Source organism: Mchenga conophoros, linkage group LG14 (genome assembly GCF_057382185.1).
Source record: "Mchenga conophoros isolate Kocher_MC1m ecotype Shallow Benthic linkage group LG14, M_conophoros_male_GT1.1, whole genome shotgun sequence".
Classification (NCBI taxonomy): domain Eukaryota; kingdom Metazoa; phylum Chordata; class Actinopteri; order Cichliformes; family Cichlidae; genus Mchenga; species Mchenga conophoros.
The window spans coordinates 27,272,578-27,291,064 of NC_140539.1; the positions used below are offsets into that span (position 1 = coordinate 27,272,578).

Below are 18,487 nucleotides of genomic sequence, written 5' to 3' on the forward strand. Positions count from 1 at the left end.
CTCGTGACAGGCTGCTGGAAAATACTGTTTGAGCCTCGGGGAAAATGAAGAAATGTACTCTTTCGAAACACTGACCACAACAGCCTGGACCAGATAAGTTCACAAGTGTGACAGCTGGGGAAAATACTAACAGTGCAAACTGCCATGCACAAAACAGGGGGTATTCATTCACTGTGCAGCAAAAAGGGAAAAAGTAAAGAAAAGCAAGAGCTGTCTCTGGACAAAGACAATAGTAGGAGGCTTAAGCACACAGCCTCTGTTTAGCCACACCTTCACATTTCTGCTGGTGATACACTGAGGTTCGCTGTAAGGCAAATGCCACTATGTTTTAAACTCATGCAACTCTATTGATGTTTTTATTCCATATTCACAACCATCTGCTCCCTATCAGGCTCTTAATGAAGCCGAAAGTGGACCTAAATTCTCCTTATAAACCATCTATTGGCTACTTTGTAGAGGACATTCAGACGTTGTAATCTAAAGACGTCAATGAAATAGTTACTGCAGCACAAACCTGTTGCCATCTTATATAGGAGGACCACTGTGAGGATGAATTTCTATGACAACCAGTATTGATTCACCAACAAAGGAGTAATGCTTTCAAGGGAAAATAGGACAGAAACACTCAAAGCATTCTGAATGATTTTATATGGCTTGAAAACCTCACTGCAGTCTCAAGAGTGTCTCGAGGTGGAGGAGGGCGGGGTGTGGAGGTCATTTGTTAAAGCCGATACCCATCTTGTTATTTTAACAAATAAATTGCTACACCCAACTGCGACTGAAAACAGGCGCGTTAACAAGCACATGGGGGGAAACTTTTTCCGTAAGTGCCACTGAGAAATCGCCTTGTCATGACTGGTTTCCAACTACCCTGGATGGCAATGATGATGAATTCTGTTGTCCTGTGACTGAAATTAGACGTCACCCTGTAGCAGTTTCATATACAGGTACAGATACAATAGTCATCTTCACTGCTGTTATTACTGTGGTTATCTACTATATTGGAAGGTTGGCGGTTCGATCCCTGGCTGGCCCTGGCCAAGTATCCTTGGGCAAAATACTAACCCCAAGTTGCTCTCTGATGCATCCATCCATGTGAATGTTTAATAGAAAAGCACTTAATAGAAAAGCGCTATATAAGAACTCATCCACTTGAGTGATTTCAGTATTAAAATTATAATCTCATGATAAATTAAACAAACAAAACAAGTTGATGTTTTTGGGGGAATAGTCTGTACAGGCATTTAAATGAGCTTTTCTTATATGGTAGTTTTATTATTTGTGGTGGAGTTCACCATGGATATGATTCTGACAGGCACCCACTTTTAGACTCAAAAGTAATTGGACAATTGAACGATGAGCAGTTTCACAGCCAAATGAGACCCATTCCCTTGTTATTCCATGACAAATTAAGCAGACGAAAGATCTGGGGATGATTCCAAGTGTTGCATTTCCTAAGTTTCCCCTGGCAGTCTCTAAATGCGGTCCAAAGAGATGAAAAAAAAAACCCAAAACATACCTATCAGAGCGATAGCAAAAACTTTACAAGTGGCAAACTCAACAGTCGGCTACATTCTTAAAACAAGAAGGAATCATAGATTCCTTCTCAGAAGCTCAGAAGCTAACTAAAGTGGATGAATGCAAAGTCTTTCCTTGTTTAAAAAAAGCTTTCTCAACTTCATAACCAAGTCAAGAACACTCTCAAGAATGACTTGTAGCCACCCAACAAGCAAAATGTTTGGTTTTCTACTAAAAAGAAGCCCTGAATTTGCAATGTGCTGACAGCAGCTATGCTCGCACTGTGTAAAAACAAACACATCTCGCTCACGACCCTGGTGTAGATTCCATAAACAAGTTTACCTTGAGTACCAGAAGGTACATTGATATTTTCACCATTTCACAAGATTTGATTTTGTTAACGGTATACATCGATCCCGAAGGACCTGCTTTTAGCTGTGTTCAAATTCACAGAATCTTGTGAAGCCTCTGAGATGTATGTCATCACCATCCACAGAGCAATCTTCGCCATAACAGAAGCAATAACTGCCTGCATTTATCTTGGGGAAAAAACACTTGTAGTTTGTTCTGATGGGACAATAAACTGAAGACTTCACACAACTGTAAGCGTGGCGCTAATGCATGTTTTCTAATACCGGTAATACAGTATTTTTCCTTTCATGGCTCTTTAAGTCTGACACAGTTTTTTTTCTGAGGATTTTCTTTTGTGCCAGCACTAGGGATGGGTATCGAAAACCGGTTGGAAGTGTTTGCCAAACGATTCTCTTATCGATTCCAGTCGCCCCGAATGACGTCACCACGTTGCGGAGCGTCATTTACCTGGCAGGGCGCCTAAGCAGCTCAAACGCTCAAAAGTTTGGCAACTTGCAGTACTGGCAAAGTAGATATTTCATTTAAGGGAGGAAACGCTACGAATATGCAAAAGCATTTGCTCACAAAACACACGATGACCTTAAATGAATGTCGTGTTTTTAATTCCGCTCCGGACTCGTGAATCTCAACCCAGCAGCAGCGGTAACGTTTGCACGTCCTCTCCCGTTAATGTGGCAGGTAAATAATCAACTAACAGTGCATATTATGTTAGCGCGATCTGCCTTATTACAAAACCTGCCATTATTGTGCATTTAGGTGACCATGATGAGAGAGACAGAGTCTGGTTGGCTCAGATGCTGGCAGTTCTCACTGCAGTCTACCGGTAGCGTCTCCTTTCAGGCCAGGATAGACGAATGTCACCGAGCAGTGACTAAGTTTGTGATAAAACGCTTGCACCCATTTGCCACAGCAGATGATTTTCGGTAAGTGAATGTGTTTAATTGCAGGCAGGGACATTACTAGATATTCTTGTGTAATTGCTACAGAATAATTTATGTTATACTTTGTTATTGCTACAGAAGAATATTTATTTTATCATTTTACATTTACAATTTTTTTTCCTGGGGACCCTGTGACACCCCATTGGCTGTGGATCTCTTAAGATCTCCCTGCTGGGTTTGTAAGGCCATGTTACTCCTAAATTTCTATCTTGTTCAAAGAGAAGATATAAAACAAAGTTCTAAGCTAATCGACCTTAGTGTTCTCCTTTTTTAAAAAGAATCAATAAGAGAATCGATAAAGAATCGAATCGTTAAACAGAATCGAAAATGGAATCGTAATCGTGAAAATCTTATCAATACCATCCCTAGCCAGCACAGGAGGAGCGAACACATAAAACAAATCTTTTATGTACTGTTAGGAAGAATTAATAGATATGACCTTCAGAAACTGCAACAATTATCCAAGGATAAATTTCCTGCAATTCTGATAATAGGTAAACTTCCAAGCACGTAAAGGGTACATACCACGGTGCCATTAATGCTCCAGGAAACAGCTGGCTTTGGAGAGCCTTCAGCCTCACAAGTCAAGACTTTATGTTGGCCGTCATTACTGCGATTTTTGAACAGGCTCTTTACAACTGCAGGACCTGTAAGGAAACACGTGTTATAAAGCTCGATTTATCATGGTTTAATCCGATCCACCGGCACATCTAAATATGACTGAGGAAAGGAATTTCTTAGAGAAATCATTTTATATTCGCTGTCCTGCCAAGAGTTAGATGAGCAGATGAATACCACTCTCATGTCCCTATGAGTCTAGAGTCATTAGCCATTTGGCTGAAAACTAGAAGTAAAGAAAATCAGCGAGCCAGTCCAAAGGAAAATAATCCCACTAGTGCCTCCAAAAATCAGCAATTAGCATGCTCTGTCTTGTTTATTTTTCAAAATTTGTACAGAAAATAAAGTGTAAAAACAAGATGTAGCTGCGAGTAACCATCTGGAGTCTGATTAAACTGTTAAAATAACTTTTTTAACCACTGATTTTTATATGATTAAAAAACAACAACGCATATTTAATTAATGCGTTAGCTTTAAGCTGATAGTTTTTACCCTTAGACAAAGTCAGGCTGTTCCATCCATTCTTAAACTTCACAAACTGCCTGTTGGCTGCATACCTTAACTAACTTCAAATATGAGACAGAGTGGTACCAGTTTTCTCTCCCTGCGTAAGACTTTTCTTCAAACCCTTACCTTCGACAGTAAGATCAAAAGAAGCTGTCCGGGTGATGTGTCCAACTGTCACCGTCCACTCATAGCGACCAGAGTCCGAGTAACCGAGCTTGGTAAAGTTGGGCTGTTTGCCCAGTTTAGCATTATTCTGAAATAAATCCAAGAGAATATCGGCGCTGTCAATAACAAGCACAAACCCCAATGATTGGAGCTTTGTTATATAAAAGATCACTTCTACCTTTGTCCAGGAGACCTCTGCCTTTCCGGAAGAATCAATCTGAAGACTCAGATTCAAGGCTTCGCCAGCGCGCTTGACAATATTCCCAGAGGGGCTTAAATTGATGTCTAAGTCTGAAAAGAGGAGAGGATGGCAGAAAGATGGTTCAGAGGCCTGTTAAGGGTCAAAACATTTCTGTTGTTAACCATATAACTCTGCACTTGGCTCACAGCCCTGCAGATGCAGCTTATTAGAAGCAGTGCGGCTGACACAACAATTTCTCCCCAAATCAGAAGAAGACAGTCTTGCAAAGAGAGATATTAGGACTTTCATAACAAATAAGACTGCAGGGAGAAAAGATAATTATTTGGATACAGATGCAGATGTGTGGGGTAAAATTGCAGTAATTTCTACTTCTAGAGAAATGATTATTTTTGTCTTCTTACAGGTGACGGTGATGTTCCTGGTCGCTTCCATGGACGTGTCATCAGTTAGGGAGCATTTGTATTCACCGGTGGCGTCGCGTGAGACATTCGCGATGGTGTAGGTATCCGTGTTTTCCACGGTCACCAGCTCCCCCTGCAAAAACAGTGAAAACAGCAGCATTTCATTTACGTTGCTGAGGATAAAAGACTGAATAAATACATTTTAGATGAAGTAAGCACTAGTTTGGATGAACAGAAGGAATTTCAAAGCTTTTAATGAGATACCTTAAGGTGAAAGTTAAAGCTGGTAGGAGCTGGGTTACCATCTGCCACACACTTCAAAGTCAAGTTGTCTCCCTCTTTAAGCTCTTTCTGAGGACTGACCTCAAGCATGATGTTCTCCGTGGAGTCTGTGCAGAAAACAGGAGCAAGAAAGTCAGAGGGGCGAGGGTGGAGGGTGTAACAAGTGGAGCGTGCTCCCCAACCAGCTGAATGCAATGGGGACTGCACTCATCCACTGTGTCAGCACGCTACAGAGAACTCTAACTTTGTGCCTCACTATTGGTTATGACCAACTTCAAAATGCAGCAGAGGAGGTGGTTGAATTGCAGTCATAATCTGAGGCACTCAACCAAACAATCCTTTCAAAGCTCAATGTTTCTGCTCCATCTAAGGCAAACTCTTTCAAGAATTTCTTGAAAGAAAATGTTCCAGCACTGATAAGTTCTACTCTGGGCCGTGTTGAGCAGGCAACTTCAATATTTAATGCTGCACTCGGTATAAATCTCAGAATCCACACCTCATTTTTCAACTTTCACCATCAAAAGGTGCCGTTACCCGTGTCTGTCTCGACTGGAAGTGAGAGAATTATAGAAAAAAAAAATGTTAATGCACTCGCAAAAACCACAGGCACCGTCTGATTACAGTTGTAAAACGTCTCTTGGTCTTCTCATGGATCACGAGTTGCTGCTGTGTTACACGTGTGATGTGCAAGAAGCTTGACTTCAATTAAAAAGGGACACTTTTATTCTCTTTCACTCCATTTTGAAATTCTTGTCATGCCATATTAAATAAGCTGTTTTCTCACCAAAAAGCAACATTTCATCAACAGCAAAGTTTCATCGACGGAAACATACTTTAATTATTGATGTTCTAGAAAAGAAAACAGCATCAGTGATTCATTTGTGTCAATACTTAAAAAATGTGAATAAAACATGTTTGTAATTCTCATCGCGGTGGAGGAAACACAGACGTCAATGAGGAGAATATTAAACGAAACAACCTGAAATAAAACCGTGTAGCCAGAGAGAGAAAAAACGCCCAGTTCTATGTCCTCTTTAAAACTTTATATACATTCACACAGCACCTTCTTCCTTCAAGCTTGCACCAAATCACAGTACTGCATAAAGGTCCACCTTTCTTTGTGTTCTGCTAGAAAAATGGCAAATAAGGGCAGCGATTTATTAAAACTTGCAAAACTGAATAGAATAGAAAAGCAGTACTTAGGCCAAAAACAGAGTTTGTACAATACTAATGAGCTTAAAAGTCACCAATTGCTACGGCCACCTTTATTCTTCAACATAGCCTGAAATCTCAAGGTAAGCTTTCTTCTAATTTCTTTAAATAGTCTTCAGGAATAGCTCATGAATGACATTCAAAGGTCGTCTTTGGATGTTGGCTGCCTTTTGTTCCGTTCTCTGTCAAGATGATCCAACACTGCTTCAATGATGTTGAAGTCCGGAGAATCTGGGGAGGCCAATCCATGATGGATAGTGTGTGTTTTTCTATCCAGGTATGGTTTTACTGCATTGGCGGTGTGTTTGAGATCCACTGTGTTTTACAGATGGCTCCTGACCTTCTCTGTACACACTGAGAATGATTTGAACCAAACATTTTAAATTGCTTCATTAGATCTTTTGCCGCTGATTTCGGTTTTCTTCTTTAATTTGGCACACCTCAGCTTTTTCTCTCTGTTTCCCTTCCTTAAGAATGACTTGACCGAAGAGCCAGACATCTGTTTGGTCTCACATACTTGCCTGTTTCTTAAAGGCATGACTTTCATACACTGTTCATCTGCTATAGATGGTTTTTTATGCCTGTTACCTCTCATTTTGGCTGCCACTTGTCCACTTTCCTCAAAATTTTTTAGGACACACTGCACACCAAGCCATTGTATACCAGGTTTCCAGCTAGTAGCTCTCTGGGTATTGCTCTGTTGGCACAATAATGCTTCAAATTCAAATTCAAATTCAAATTTTATTTGTCACGTACACAGTCATACACAGTACGATATGTAGTGAAATGCTTGGACAACTGCTCGTGACCTAAAGAAAACAAAAAAAGAAAAGGCTATGAATAAGATAGGAAATAAATATGAAAAATTAAAAAGGGTAAATTTAACTAGGAAGGAATAGAATATAAATTAAGGTTAAAAATGAAATAACTGTACAACACAAATTAGAATGAAGGGTAAATTTAACTGGGAAGAATAAGATAAAATATATAAATTAAAGTTGAAAATAAAATAACTGTACAACAAAATACACAATACACAATATAGAACTATATAAGAATGTATGAAGAAATCTAAATATAAATAAATATATACACAATAACAGCAGCTGTACAAGTATTAACTGGAAATGAAGAATATAGTGACCAGTGTTGTGCAAAAACAAAGTCCAGAAAGTCCAGTGTGTGTGTAAGAACCATATGTGTGGGTCAGTACTGTGTGGTGGTGTGATTGAGAGACCGTATCGCCTGCGGGAAGAAGCTCCTCCTCAGTCTCTCTGTGTTGGTCTTCAGGGAGCGGAATCGCTTTCCTGACCTCAACAGAGAGAACAGTCTGTTGTTGGGATGGCTGAGGTCCTTCACGATCTTCCTGGCCTTGGTCCAGCACCGCCTGCTGTAGATTGAGTGCAGGTCAGGGAGCTCGGAGCGGATGGTGCGCTCAGCTGACCGCACAACCCTCTGTAGAGCTCGTCTGTCCTGCATGGTGCTGTTCCCGAACCAGGTTAAGATGTTTCCCGCCAGGATGCTCTCTATGGTGCACGAGTAAAAGTTCCTGAGCACCTTGGAGGGCAGTTGGAAGTCTCTCAAGCGTCTGAGGTGGTAGAGACGCTGTCGGGCCTTTTTCACCACGGTGTTGATGTGAGAGGACCATGACAGGTCCTGCGTGATGTGAACTCCAAGGTATTTGAAGCTGTCCACTCTCTCCACTGGGCACTCGTTGATGACGGGGGTCTGGTAGTTCCTCTCCTGCTTAGTGCTGAAGTCCACTATCAGCTCCTTTGTCTTACTGACGTTTAGAAGGAGGTTGTTCCTCTGGCACCAGTTCTCCAGATTCCTAATCTCCTTCAGGTAGGCCGTCTCGTTGTTATCAGAGATCAGGCCCACCACGACGGTGTCGTCAGCAAACTTGATGATGGTGGTGGAGCTGGTAGTGGCCACACAGTCATATGTGTACAAAGAGTACAGCAGGGGGCTCAGAACACACCCCTAGGGGGCTCCAGTGCTGAGAGTGGTGGAGGCTGAGACATGTCCGCCCATCCTTACTGCCTGTGGTCTGCCAGTTAGGAAGTTGGAGATCCACTGACACATAGATGAGCTGAGTCCCAGATGCTCCAGCTTGGTGGTGAGTGTGGAGGGAATTATGGTATTAAATGTAGAGCTGTAGTCTATGAAGAGCATTTTAACATAATTCCCCCTTCTAGTGTCCAAGTGAGTGAGTGATGTGTGGAGGAGATATGTCATTTTGTGTTATCTTTGGCATTTTTTGACTGAAAATGAGTGAACAAGCAACCCACTGCTTGTAATCAAAATACAGAATAATACCTGTCTGGTCATAGCTGGTCATTAATTCCCAACCACAGCAGAGGGGAGAATTTTCATGGCTCTCCTTTCTTTGCATAGAGTGAAGGTCCTTGTTGTAAGTTAAGCTCCAGCGTTTTGACTCTATATAGTTTGTGTTATAGTATATTGTGGATAATTCACAGAGTTTTAAGCAGCATTATTATGTTGTGCCTTGGCTACAACAGCTTGCTACAAATATCTTTGCAACAGTTAGTTACAAATGAGGTGCTAAAACAATCCTCTGATACAGGCACATTGTATAGTTTTGTCCTGCTACAGGCAGTGGATTACTGAGACTTTCAAGCTGAAGTAGAATATTGTGGGTGTTTGAGTGGGTGTCGTTTTCAGGATATGGCATGAAGTTTAGACAGAGCGTAAACTTTCAGAGATTTCATGATGATCATCTTGCATTTTAAACCCTTTCTTTGAATTTACAGACAAAAAAACGAAATCAAAATAAAAGGTTTTAGACAAAGTACGCTCAACGACTCACAGGTAATAGTAAAGTTCATGGAAGAGGATTCCAGCGGTAGACCGTCAGCACGGCATTTGAACCTGGCGCCTGTGTCTTCCTTCATTGCAGAATACTCGAGTGTGGAGGTAGTGGTCGAGAGGCCGGTACTAGATTCTACCACAACAGAAACTTTGATGGAAATCCCTAGACAGAAAACAAACAAGCACTGTCTGAAAACTCTAACAAGGAAAAAAATGTGCAATGACCAAAACACTGCACACAGTCATGAGCCGCGCCGTCATGAGAGTGCAGCACAATTCATCACAGCAGAATAATTTACAGCAACTGTCCCTGTCAGAGAGAATAAAACCATCTGTGTATGCAATATTTATAAATGTCAAATATATTTTTTTAGAACTCAAAGACAACAAAAGGGATGGTGAACGCTCACCTTTCCCATCAGCCTCCAGAGGTTTATTGTTCTTGAACCATGTGATGTTTGCAGGTGGGTTGGCATCTTTTGCAACACAATTTCCAAGCTGCAAAGCAAAAAAAGGGAAAAAAAAGTGAGAAACAGGCAAGAAAAGCACTCAAAGGATGAATAAAAAAATGCATTTCATGACTATTTTTAAATGACCAAACATATGAGAAAATGAGCTTTTTGTTAATGCCACTCTGGTATTTGAGGACTAAACAGTTTTCCATGCAATAGACCATGAAATGCCTAAAGCATTTGTAAATCCCCTCAAATCCTTTGGGTCTTTTAATTGTAGCACAAGCGAGATTTCTACTCTTTACTAATTCATGAGAATCACTTCAAAGAAGTCATTACTACAATAACAGGCACCATCTCTGTTAGGCCTCAAGATACGTTAGCTCAAGTAAGGGATTTCCCTTCATGACTCATTGCTTAAAATAATGTTGGCATTAAAATGTTTATCATTAAAAACTCCACCTTAGTAAGTCTTCCAATCTCTAGCTCCTCTGCTTCTCCAGAAATCTCCAACTTTGCCGGCAACTCTGCAGTTGAGGGAAAAAAAACAGTGTGAATGGAAAGGCTGGGTGTTGCTTGTGTCAGTCACAGCACTTGAACGAGGGCATTTCGACAATTTTTCAGCTAATTCAGACTCACTGTGAATTAGGACATTAACTGGGTATTCGAACACGTCTCCGCCGGTCACCACCATGCAAGTGAAAGTCCGCTGGTCGCTGAGCTTGGCGGCAGAGATCAGCAGGCTGGAGTTTTTGTCCATGCTCACACGGACCTTGTATTCATCAGTGGCGCTGATTGAGACATTCTGGTTTTTCTGCTTGACCAGCAGGTATCCTGGAACTCCATCCCCTTTGTCCTGGAGAGCAGAGCGCGCTTGTTATGTGTCGCTCGCATATGGCACTGGCTTCGTGTTCACAATAAAAGCATGCACTGTTCATGCGGTGTCATATGGAGGGACAGATGCATGGTCTAATGCACTCAGACTGGGCGTGGTTCGACTTCAGACACAGTAAGTGGGCCTTGGACCTACTTTGCCATTTTGAGAACAACTGATCTCCAGTGTGACTTACATATTTCCATTTAGTGATGGCGATGTCTTCTGCCTTTATGGCTCCACTGTTGCATGGGATCTTGAGCATTTCCCCATACTGGCCAATAATAGGCTCCAAAGAGGTGACTGCAAAAGAGAAACACCAAAGGCACATTTTCAATTGCTTTCTTAGAATGGCTAATCTGGTCACCTGCAACACAGAACGAATTATTAGGACAGAAAATGAAAATGCTTATTATTCTGAATGCTTTGCAGCGCCTCCTGTTTGCATACTGACATTTATCAGCACCACTTAGTGCTCGCCTAAACACACGAGGACAGCAGTTTCTATAGAGTTCTGCTAATTTTTCAGCTCCCTTGGGAAAAAAACAACAACAACAACAACAACCTTTCCTGCCCTAAATCTCCTTCAAAACATTGCCATGGAGACAAAATGTTCAAGAGGGCAAGAGGGGGATGGGAGGGGGGTGCCAGGCGAAGTGTCTCAATGGGCTGCGATGAGGGGTTAGAGCCAAAGGGCTGCAGGGAAGAAGAGGCTGCCACGGCCCGACTGAAAATGAGGTGTTGCTCAGTTTTTCTGGCATTCAAATTTACATTTCAGACCTCTCGGAGTTCAGGCAGAGGTAAACGCACAAGCGTATGTGTGGAAGCATAAATCTGACAGCTAAAATCCAAAACAGCTTGAGAGCAGCTCAGTAAAGGGTATGAGAGGAAAACAGTGACCAGTCAGATTCTCTCTGCTGAAATAGAGACAAGTAATGTTTGTGTTTTGTGTGTTGTTTTTTTTTACAAGGAAAGTGCAAAACAATGAAGATCCTCCAATATTCTGCGTGCATTCGACCCTGAAATTGTCTGATTATATTCGCGCACAAAAAACCCAGCTGCACACCAAAATGCCATTTCGGCACTGAGAAAAAAAAGTTATACTCTCACTTTCCCTCTGAACACATCGGACTTTTAAAGGTTTTCTTAGTGAACTGAACTGAATTAATTTGCTCTGTGCGTGATACTCATTTGAATCCTGTTTGAATGAAGGTAAATACTTTTACTCTGGTTACCACTGTCTGTATTAAAACAGAGAAACAACTGGGACCCGGAAGGCATGCTTGCACAGTCGGCAAGTTCAGAGGTGCGCCTGGTTTCCTTCGCACACAGTAAACCCCCTGTCGTTAAGTGTCATTTTCTCATCAGGACTATTAAACGAGTCCATAAAATAGTTATGTACATGTGTGATGAAACTAGAGAGACAACAAAATCAGACAGTTTGCCTCGAGTCAACAAAGTCTGCACTTATTGCCGTCCTCCTGACACTAAGCTGAACAAGTTCGCACACCGACACCTGTCACTCATCGTTACGAGCTGTCAACTCACAAGAAACAGCACCGAGCCCATCGCTGAGCCTGTTTCTGAAGTCACTACTGCAGAAAGATGACAAACACAGACAATTTAATAAGAAGACTTTAAACAAGGCATGTCTGCCTCTTAGCTCTATGGCTTTTTAAAGCTGTTTTCTGCCTTTCCTCTAAACACTACAAAGAGGTTTTACCTCGTAGGGGGCCAAAAAAAACCCAAGTTTGATCTTTCTCTTTTTTCTCAAAGTATTAAAAAAATATTTTTTGGTCAACAAGGAGATTACAATAATTTAACATGGCTGCTCAGAGACTCCTTAAACTTCCTCAAACTTTAATTATAATTAAAGTCAAGTAATTAAATAAAAAAATCACTTGAAAAGCCACATGCTATTAATTGCACAGCCCTATTTTCCCACCTTGTGTCTGGTATAGGTGTTTATATATACCACGTTCTCACTCCCAAAGCGTAACATTTTATGCTAGGGGACAAATCGCTGATATATTACTCTTCAACAACACGTCCCTATATTACGAGATCGGAAAAATGATGAAACATGAGAACCGTTTGGATCGAATCTACACATGTAGAATCTACAGCTTGTGAAATGATCATCTGCCTCTCAACTCTTATTGTGTTGCTTGTCCTTTAAAATAATGAAGATTTTATATAGAAATCGCTTTGGAAAACAGTATTTAATGTCATTAAAATGCTGGTTAAGGTTAGGGATAAGGTTATGGTTAGGGCTGGAATACATGGCTGGAGCGTGTATTACCGCGGGAGCGCCATTCTACATGATTTCATCCATAACCCGAGGCGTCATATAAGAATGCCGAAGGTCACCTTTCGCGTTCCTCAGCCCGGCTGTGCCAGCAGGGGCAGACTCCTCTGCTTGAAAGAAAAGTGTGGTTGTATAGAAGTTAGCAGGAAAACAGCTCTTGGGTACCTTAACCTGTGACTTCAATCAACATTTTCCTGAGAGTCAAACATTGAATACAACATGATACTAAATTTGCAAATATGGTCACAAGGGCATTTCCCGGGTTTTCTTTGACATTTTGTTTCAAAAACCTAAGATGGCTGCAGTTACAATGCTGATCTTGAAGATTCACAGTGAGAATTTGCTAGCCACAGTAGATACGTCCATCTTTTATATACAGTCTATGGGCTCCTGGGAAGTTCACTTAAAGGCCCTTCACATACCACCTGACAACACTGCACAACTCCTTATTTCCAGCAGCGTGTGCTGTTCATCAAGCAAAACACTGTGGATTAATTATTTGCTGACCACTGAAAGGTCTCTGTATGGTTAAATGTCACCTTTGCACACTTTATCTACCTCAGACTCTTGGCTTGAATTCAGAAATACCAACTTAACCTAACATGTGTGTTTTTGGGTTGCGGGCGGAAACCCACTGAGACACAGAGAGGTTGTTTGAACCAGAAACCTTGATGTGAGGCAACGGTGCTGACCGCTTCACCACCGTGCTGCTACGACCCATGTTTGCACAACCAACAGAAACACAGAATGCTAGAAAGCAAACACATTTAGTACATGTTCGGCCATAAAAAAATAAAAATAAATTGCAGACAAATTTCAGAGCATACGTACAGTCTGGTGGATAGATGTTTTTTTTCCCCTCCACTCAAACACGTACGGTATTTAAAGTGCCGTCTGCGATGTAGTTTTTGATTACACCGACGAGGGCCACATACTGAAACACCGGTCAAGTAATAAAGCTTCTTTACACTACAAGTGTTTGTGGAGCTTCAACCTCTTTAGATCACTCAGCTCAGGGCGAACTATCTTCTATGTGAGGGAGTACACTTTAGCCTACCTTTTTGGAGAGAGTCAGGCCAGATGAAAATATTGATGTCACTCACATGTGTTAAAGCCTGAAGTGGCCAATTGTCTAAAGTGGACCTCTAAAGATTGGTACTCTACATGTTACACCTTGTTTTGGTTTTTTTTGTTATCTACGTGAAAAGCCAAAGCCTGGCTAAATAATTGCCCTTTTGAAGCATAGGTGCTAAGCTGAACTAACTTTGTCTAAAGCTATTTACTAGGGGTGCAACGATATTCGTATCGATATTGAACCGTTCGATACAGTGCTTTCGGTTCGGTACGCATATGTATCGAACAATACAACATTTGTAATTTATTTTATCAACTTTCCTTCTGACGATGCTGTCTGTGTTGAGCGCTCAGTGAATCTGCGTTCGACTACTCCGCCTAGGGTCGACAGTGCAGCCTAGGCGGAGTAGTCGAACGCAGATTCACTGAGTGCTCAACACACACAGCATCGTCAGAACGAAGAGCACAGGGCAAGCTAGCGAGACAGAAGTTAAGCTCTCCTTACAACATGGACCTCCCCCACCCTCATTCAGATCTGGCGTTTGGAATTATTTTGGTTTTCATGTGACGTATGACCCTGAAGGTAAGCAGTCATGGACTAAAGTAAAACAGTATGTTGGATGTGCCATGCAATGCTCAATTACATGGGTGGGAACTAGTGTGTTAGCGCAGTTAGCTCGTTAACGTGTTGGCCGTCTAGCCCCATGCACGGGGCGATTGGCGGTAGCTCGTTAACGGAGATTTGCCGTGTTGTGGCGTTAAGGTCATTTCAACGAGATTAACCTGAAAGCACTAGTGGGAACACAACGAATATGACTGCACATTTACGCCGACATCATCCTAGTGCAAAGACAAAAACAACAAGCATGCTACTAACTTTAGCCGAGTCATTTAGACAGCTGTTTAATATGCTGCTGAGAATATAGCCCAGAAGAAGCGGATAGTATAGCTTTTATTTTGGAAAGAGACATTTCTCTGTAATAAACTCTCTTTTCCAAAGATGAGTGATTCCTCAATCAGATACAGGGCTTGCAATATCGCTAGCCCAACGTCCCGGGGCTAGCGATTTTTTCAGTCGGGCTACCAAAATCTATCTCTGCCCTGCCCGTCGGGCTATTGTAGGAAGGAAAAATATATGTCAATGCTTTTGCATTCTTTCGGAAATGTAGCTGGGTAATTATGTCATTGGCATCGGTGAGCCACTGTCAGTATGTGACATATTGAAATCGCGTTTGAATTTGCGCTTGTGTTTTTGCTTTCACTTTGCAATCGTGCAAGAGCGACAGCACTGATCTGTGAGTGATGATAATTTGCGCACCAATTCCTCTGACATCGTCTTATTAATTGTTAGCTTACTATGCAAACATGACAAGTGAAATCTCCCGCAGCTTAAACATGTGAGAGGTTGATCGCGCAGAGAATCGCTGAGCTTATGTGAGTGCGTGTGTAAAAGCAGCAGGATATATATTTTAGTTCTGCTGAGCCAAATAAGACAGGTCAGGGTGAAGAAGTGACAGCCAAAGAAAAGCTTACCACAAAACGGAGAAGTTATGACAAATCAGACTATAAGGCAAAAAGAAAGTGCAGCTTTATGGTTTCATGGACAAAATAATTTCTGTGGCTGCAATATGACGAGCTAAATAACCAGGGCTGCACATAAGTGGTCCGCAGGTGCGCATTCGCTGTCAAAATAAAAAACACGCACAAGGGTTAGGGTTAAATTTAAAAACTGTACTTTTGAGTTAAAATATATATTTATAATTTTAATAAATGACAAATTAAAAAGGCATGAACATTTTTTTTGTATCGAAAAAATATCGAACCGTGACACCAAAGTATCGAACCGAACCGAACCGTGAATTTTGTGTATCGTTCCACCCCTACTATTTACATGTTGTTAAGAGTCGCTGCGACCTTCTCAACAGGTGCACTAGGAGAACTACTGAAAATAATTACCTATTTTTAACAGCCCAACAGACAGACTGAACTCTCTGAAGGTGTCCTTGTTCACTATGACTGAATAAATTGAAACAAAGTGATGGATGGAAACATCAGAAATTACCAATGCAGAGACCGAAAACAAGATATAGACAGAACAAAAAGGCTCTAAAACAGTGTTAAAGTCTATCGGCAGTGGTGGCTGTAATCAGTGCTTACAGCTGCATGAAGCAGAAACAGCTTGTGTGAGCATCAAAGCAGAGTAACCCACTCAGTAAAAGAAAAAAACCTATCTGAGAACACATAGCACTACCACGGCACTTCACCCACATAGATACAATCCCTGCATTTAAATAAGGCTCGGCGACATTTAATAGTGACAGCACGGGACAAAACAAACCTCGCCACATTTCAACTGCTGACAGCTTTACCAGGAATTCTTCACCAAACACAGGGATAAGCTCCGTCACTTGTCAACAAAAGTACGTGCATTTCCTGCACTGATTCTCTCATTTCCTATAATTTATTCCGTGTAAAATCTGTTAAAAGCTTTTCGGGAATCAAGTCGCGAAATGATCTGTCTTAACAAATTACTGTGTTTGGGGGGAAAATGTTACCTACTTCAGGTATTCGTACGAAATTTACTTTGTTTTTAAGCAGTGTAATATAAGAGAAATGCTGCTTTACTGCATGCATGAGCTAAGAATAAATGCACCCACTGGGTCATTTTCTGGACTGTAAATTTCTGCCTGCATTTCACAGAGTCTTGCTCACTTTCAGCGTTTTGGCAATTGGATGTACACGAGTGTGATCCACCTGAAATAATGCAGATTGCTGGTTGTGAACCCAGCATGCTGATGTAGCCATCCTACACTTGGTTGTTTTTAAAGTAAATGAATCGTGCAGGTTTCTGATCCAGGCATAAAAGATTGCCCACGCTGTGTGGCAAAAAGAAAAACATGGAGGCATTGTGAATACATTGAGAGGAATCCATTAATGAGCTCTCTGTTCAAGGGATGCATTTTTGCATGTGTCATATTTGATGACATTTGATTACATTTTAGCATTTAAGGTGCCAAAAATAGCCTCTCACTATCTTTATTGTGTCCATCTCCTGGCCATGTTGATGCCAGAATGCTCTAATGGCTGAGGACAAATCCAAGCGTTTTTCTAAACCAAGTCGGCAACCAAGCCCACATATGCTGTGTCTTAGTAATAAGACACAAACCACTCAGGAGACAATACAAAGGTACACTGCAAGCCCAGCAGTGTTGCAAAGGTTATCACGCTCTCTGTATAATAAACTCCTTGCATTTCAAATTCAAATAGACATTATGAATATTCAAATAGAGCCGCCGTCAGTGTCTCTGAGAACTTTAAAAGAGTCTGCATTAAGGGAAAAAGCATTATCTGTGCAGATTACACTGTCGCACAATGAGAACTAATCGCACATGTTGAGTTACAGAAGACAAAGCTCCTGCTGCTCGCTGAGATAAGGTAATTCTTTTGCAACAAAAGTAGGTGAACTGAGCGACTTCCCGTTGACAAATACACACAAGTTTACACCGTGCATACCAATCATCTGCTTGTAATCATTGTCTATATGATGAGGAGGATATTTAACATTTACCACTTCCTTATGGTTTTATCTTGTTGGTGTATGTCTGAAGACAGTAATAACACGTTTATATAATATAATACTTACTATATCCAGCACTGTGCAGCGTCTTTAGTCATCACACATTTGTTTTAATTTCACTCCCAAGCAGAAGCAAAAATTCTCCAACTTTTCTTTGGACACGGGCTGCTTTTTCACTAATTTTTGGTCCAGTTTCAGCATAATGCCTTTAGTTTGTTTGTTTAAGCCACTTAACACTAAGCTATGAATAATCCAGGCACTAGAAGACACATAATTCCAGTTCAGCCAGTGTTGTGTAAACACATAACAGGAAACCTGGCAAAGCATCAATTTTAAATTGTATCTTTGGGACTTTGTTACCAGCAGCCAGTCACAAAAACACATTGTTTGTTCCCATTTTGTTTTTTATGTCAATCTACGATAAATGCCAAACATAACGCAGTTTGACAGACATATGTTGGCAGGGCGTCCTTAAAATAATTGAGAAAACTGGACAGGTGACCAGTATCTGTCTTTAAGAAGGAAATCCAACAGGGACCCTGCCCAGGATCTGGCCCTTCAGTTGATCAGTCTACTGCTCACTGAAGCCTCATCAGAAGTGATGTCAGTGGAAGCGTAGCTGTCAAGAAGCCATTCTTAAGGAAGTGAAACAGGGCAAAAAGGCTGAGGTGTGCCAAATCACACAAGAACTGGACTGAAAGTCAGTGGCAACAGGTCTGATGGAGTCCAATGCTGAAATTTTTGGGAGGTGAGTGTTTACAGCCATCTGTAAAACACAGTGGAGGCTCTATCGCAATTTGAAGCTGCATTTTTCAGCATGGCAATGATTCCAGACATACCGCCAATTAGAGCTGGGCGATATGAGATTTTTTCATATCACGATATGTTTTTTTCATTTCAGGCGATAACGATATCTATCACGATATAAGCCAAATAACTATATTTGTAAGATTTAAATGTGCCGTTGCTCACAAGTAAAATGTAAAATAATCAGCAGCTTGTTTTTATTTAAATATTGATTTCCCATAATAAGTTCAACAGGGTAGATGTACTTAAGGAACATGAGACTTTTTCAGATAAATAAAGGCAAATATTGCAAACTACACAAAAGGCAGCCGCTAAAGCGTTTAAGTTTCAAAATAGAACAAACGA

The 18,487-nt window shown here is 41.2% G+C and overlaps 1 protein-coding gene across 3 annotated transcripts in view; it reads right to left on the reverse strand.

The window, feature by feature from the left end:
• The window catches only part of alcamb (activated leukocyte cell adhesion molecule b), a 50,072-nt gene that overhangs the window by 6,248 nt on the left and 25,337 nt on the right, over positions 1 to 18,487 (reverse strand). For all 3 annotated transcript variants that reach the window (XM_085243693.1, XM_085243692.1, XM_085243691.1), the window contains exons 2-11: positions 10,573 to 10,679; positions 10,142 to 10,358; positions 9,965 to 10,029; positions 9,461 to 9,548; positions 9,049 to 9,213; positions 4,989 to 5,113; positions 4,725 to 4,857; positions 4,300 to 4,412; positions 4,083 to 4,209; positions 3,357 to 3,478 (exon numbers count right to left, since the gene is read on the reverse strand). In XM_085243693.1, coding sequence (XP_085099819.1) covers positions 3,357 to 3,478; positions 4,083 to 4,209; positions 4,300 to 4,412; positions 4,725 to 4,857; positions 4,989 to 5,113; positions 9,049 to 9,213; positions 9,461 to 9,548; positions 9,965 to 10,029; positions 10,142 to 10,358; positions 10,573 to 10,679 — 1,262 coding nt within the window. The remainder of the gene's footprint in view (positions 1 to 3,356; positions 3,479 to 4,082; positions 4,210 to 4,299; positions 4,413 to 4,724; positions 4,858 to 4,988; positions 5,114 to 9,048; positions 9,214 to 9,460; positions 9,549 to 9,964; positions 10,030 to 10,141; positions 10,359 to 10,572; positions 10,680 to 18,487) is intronic.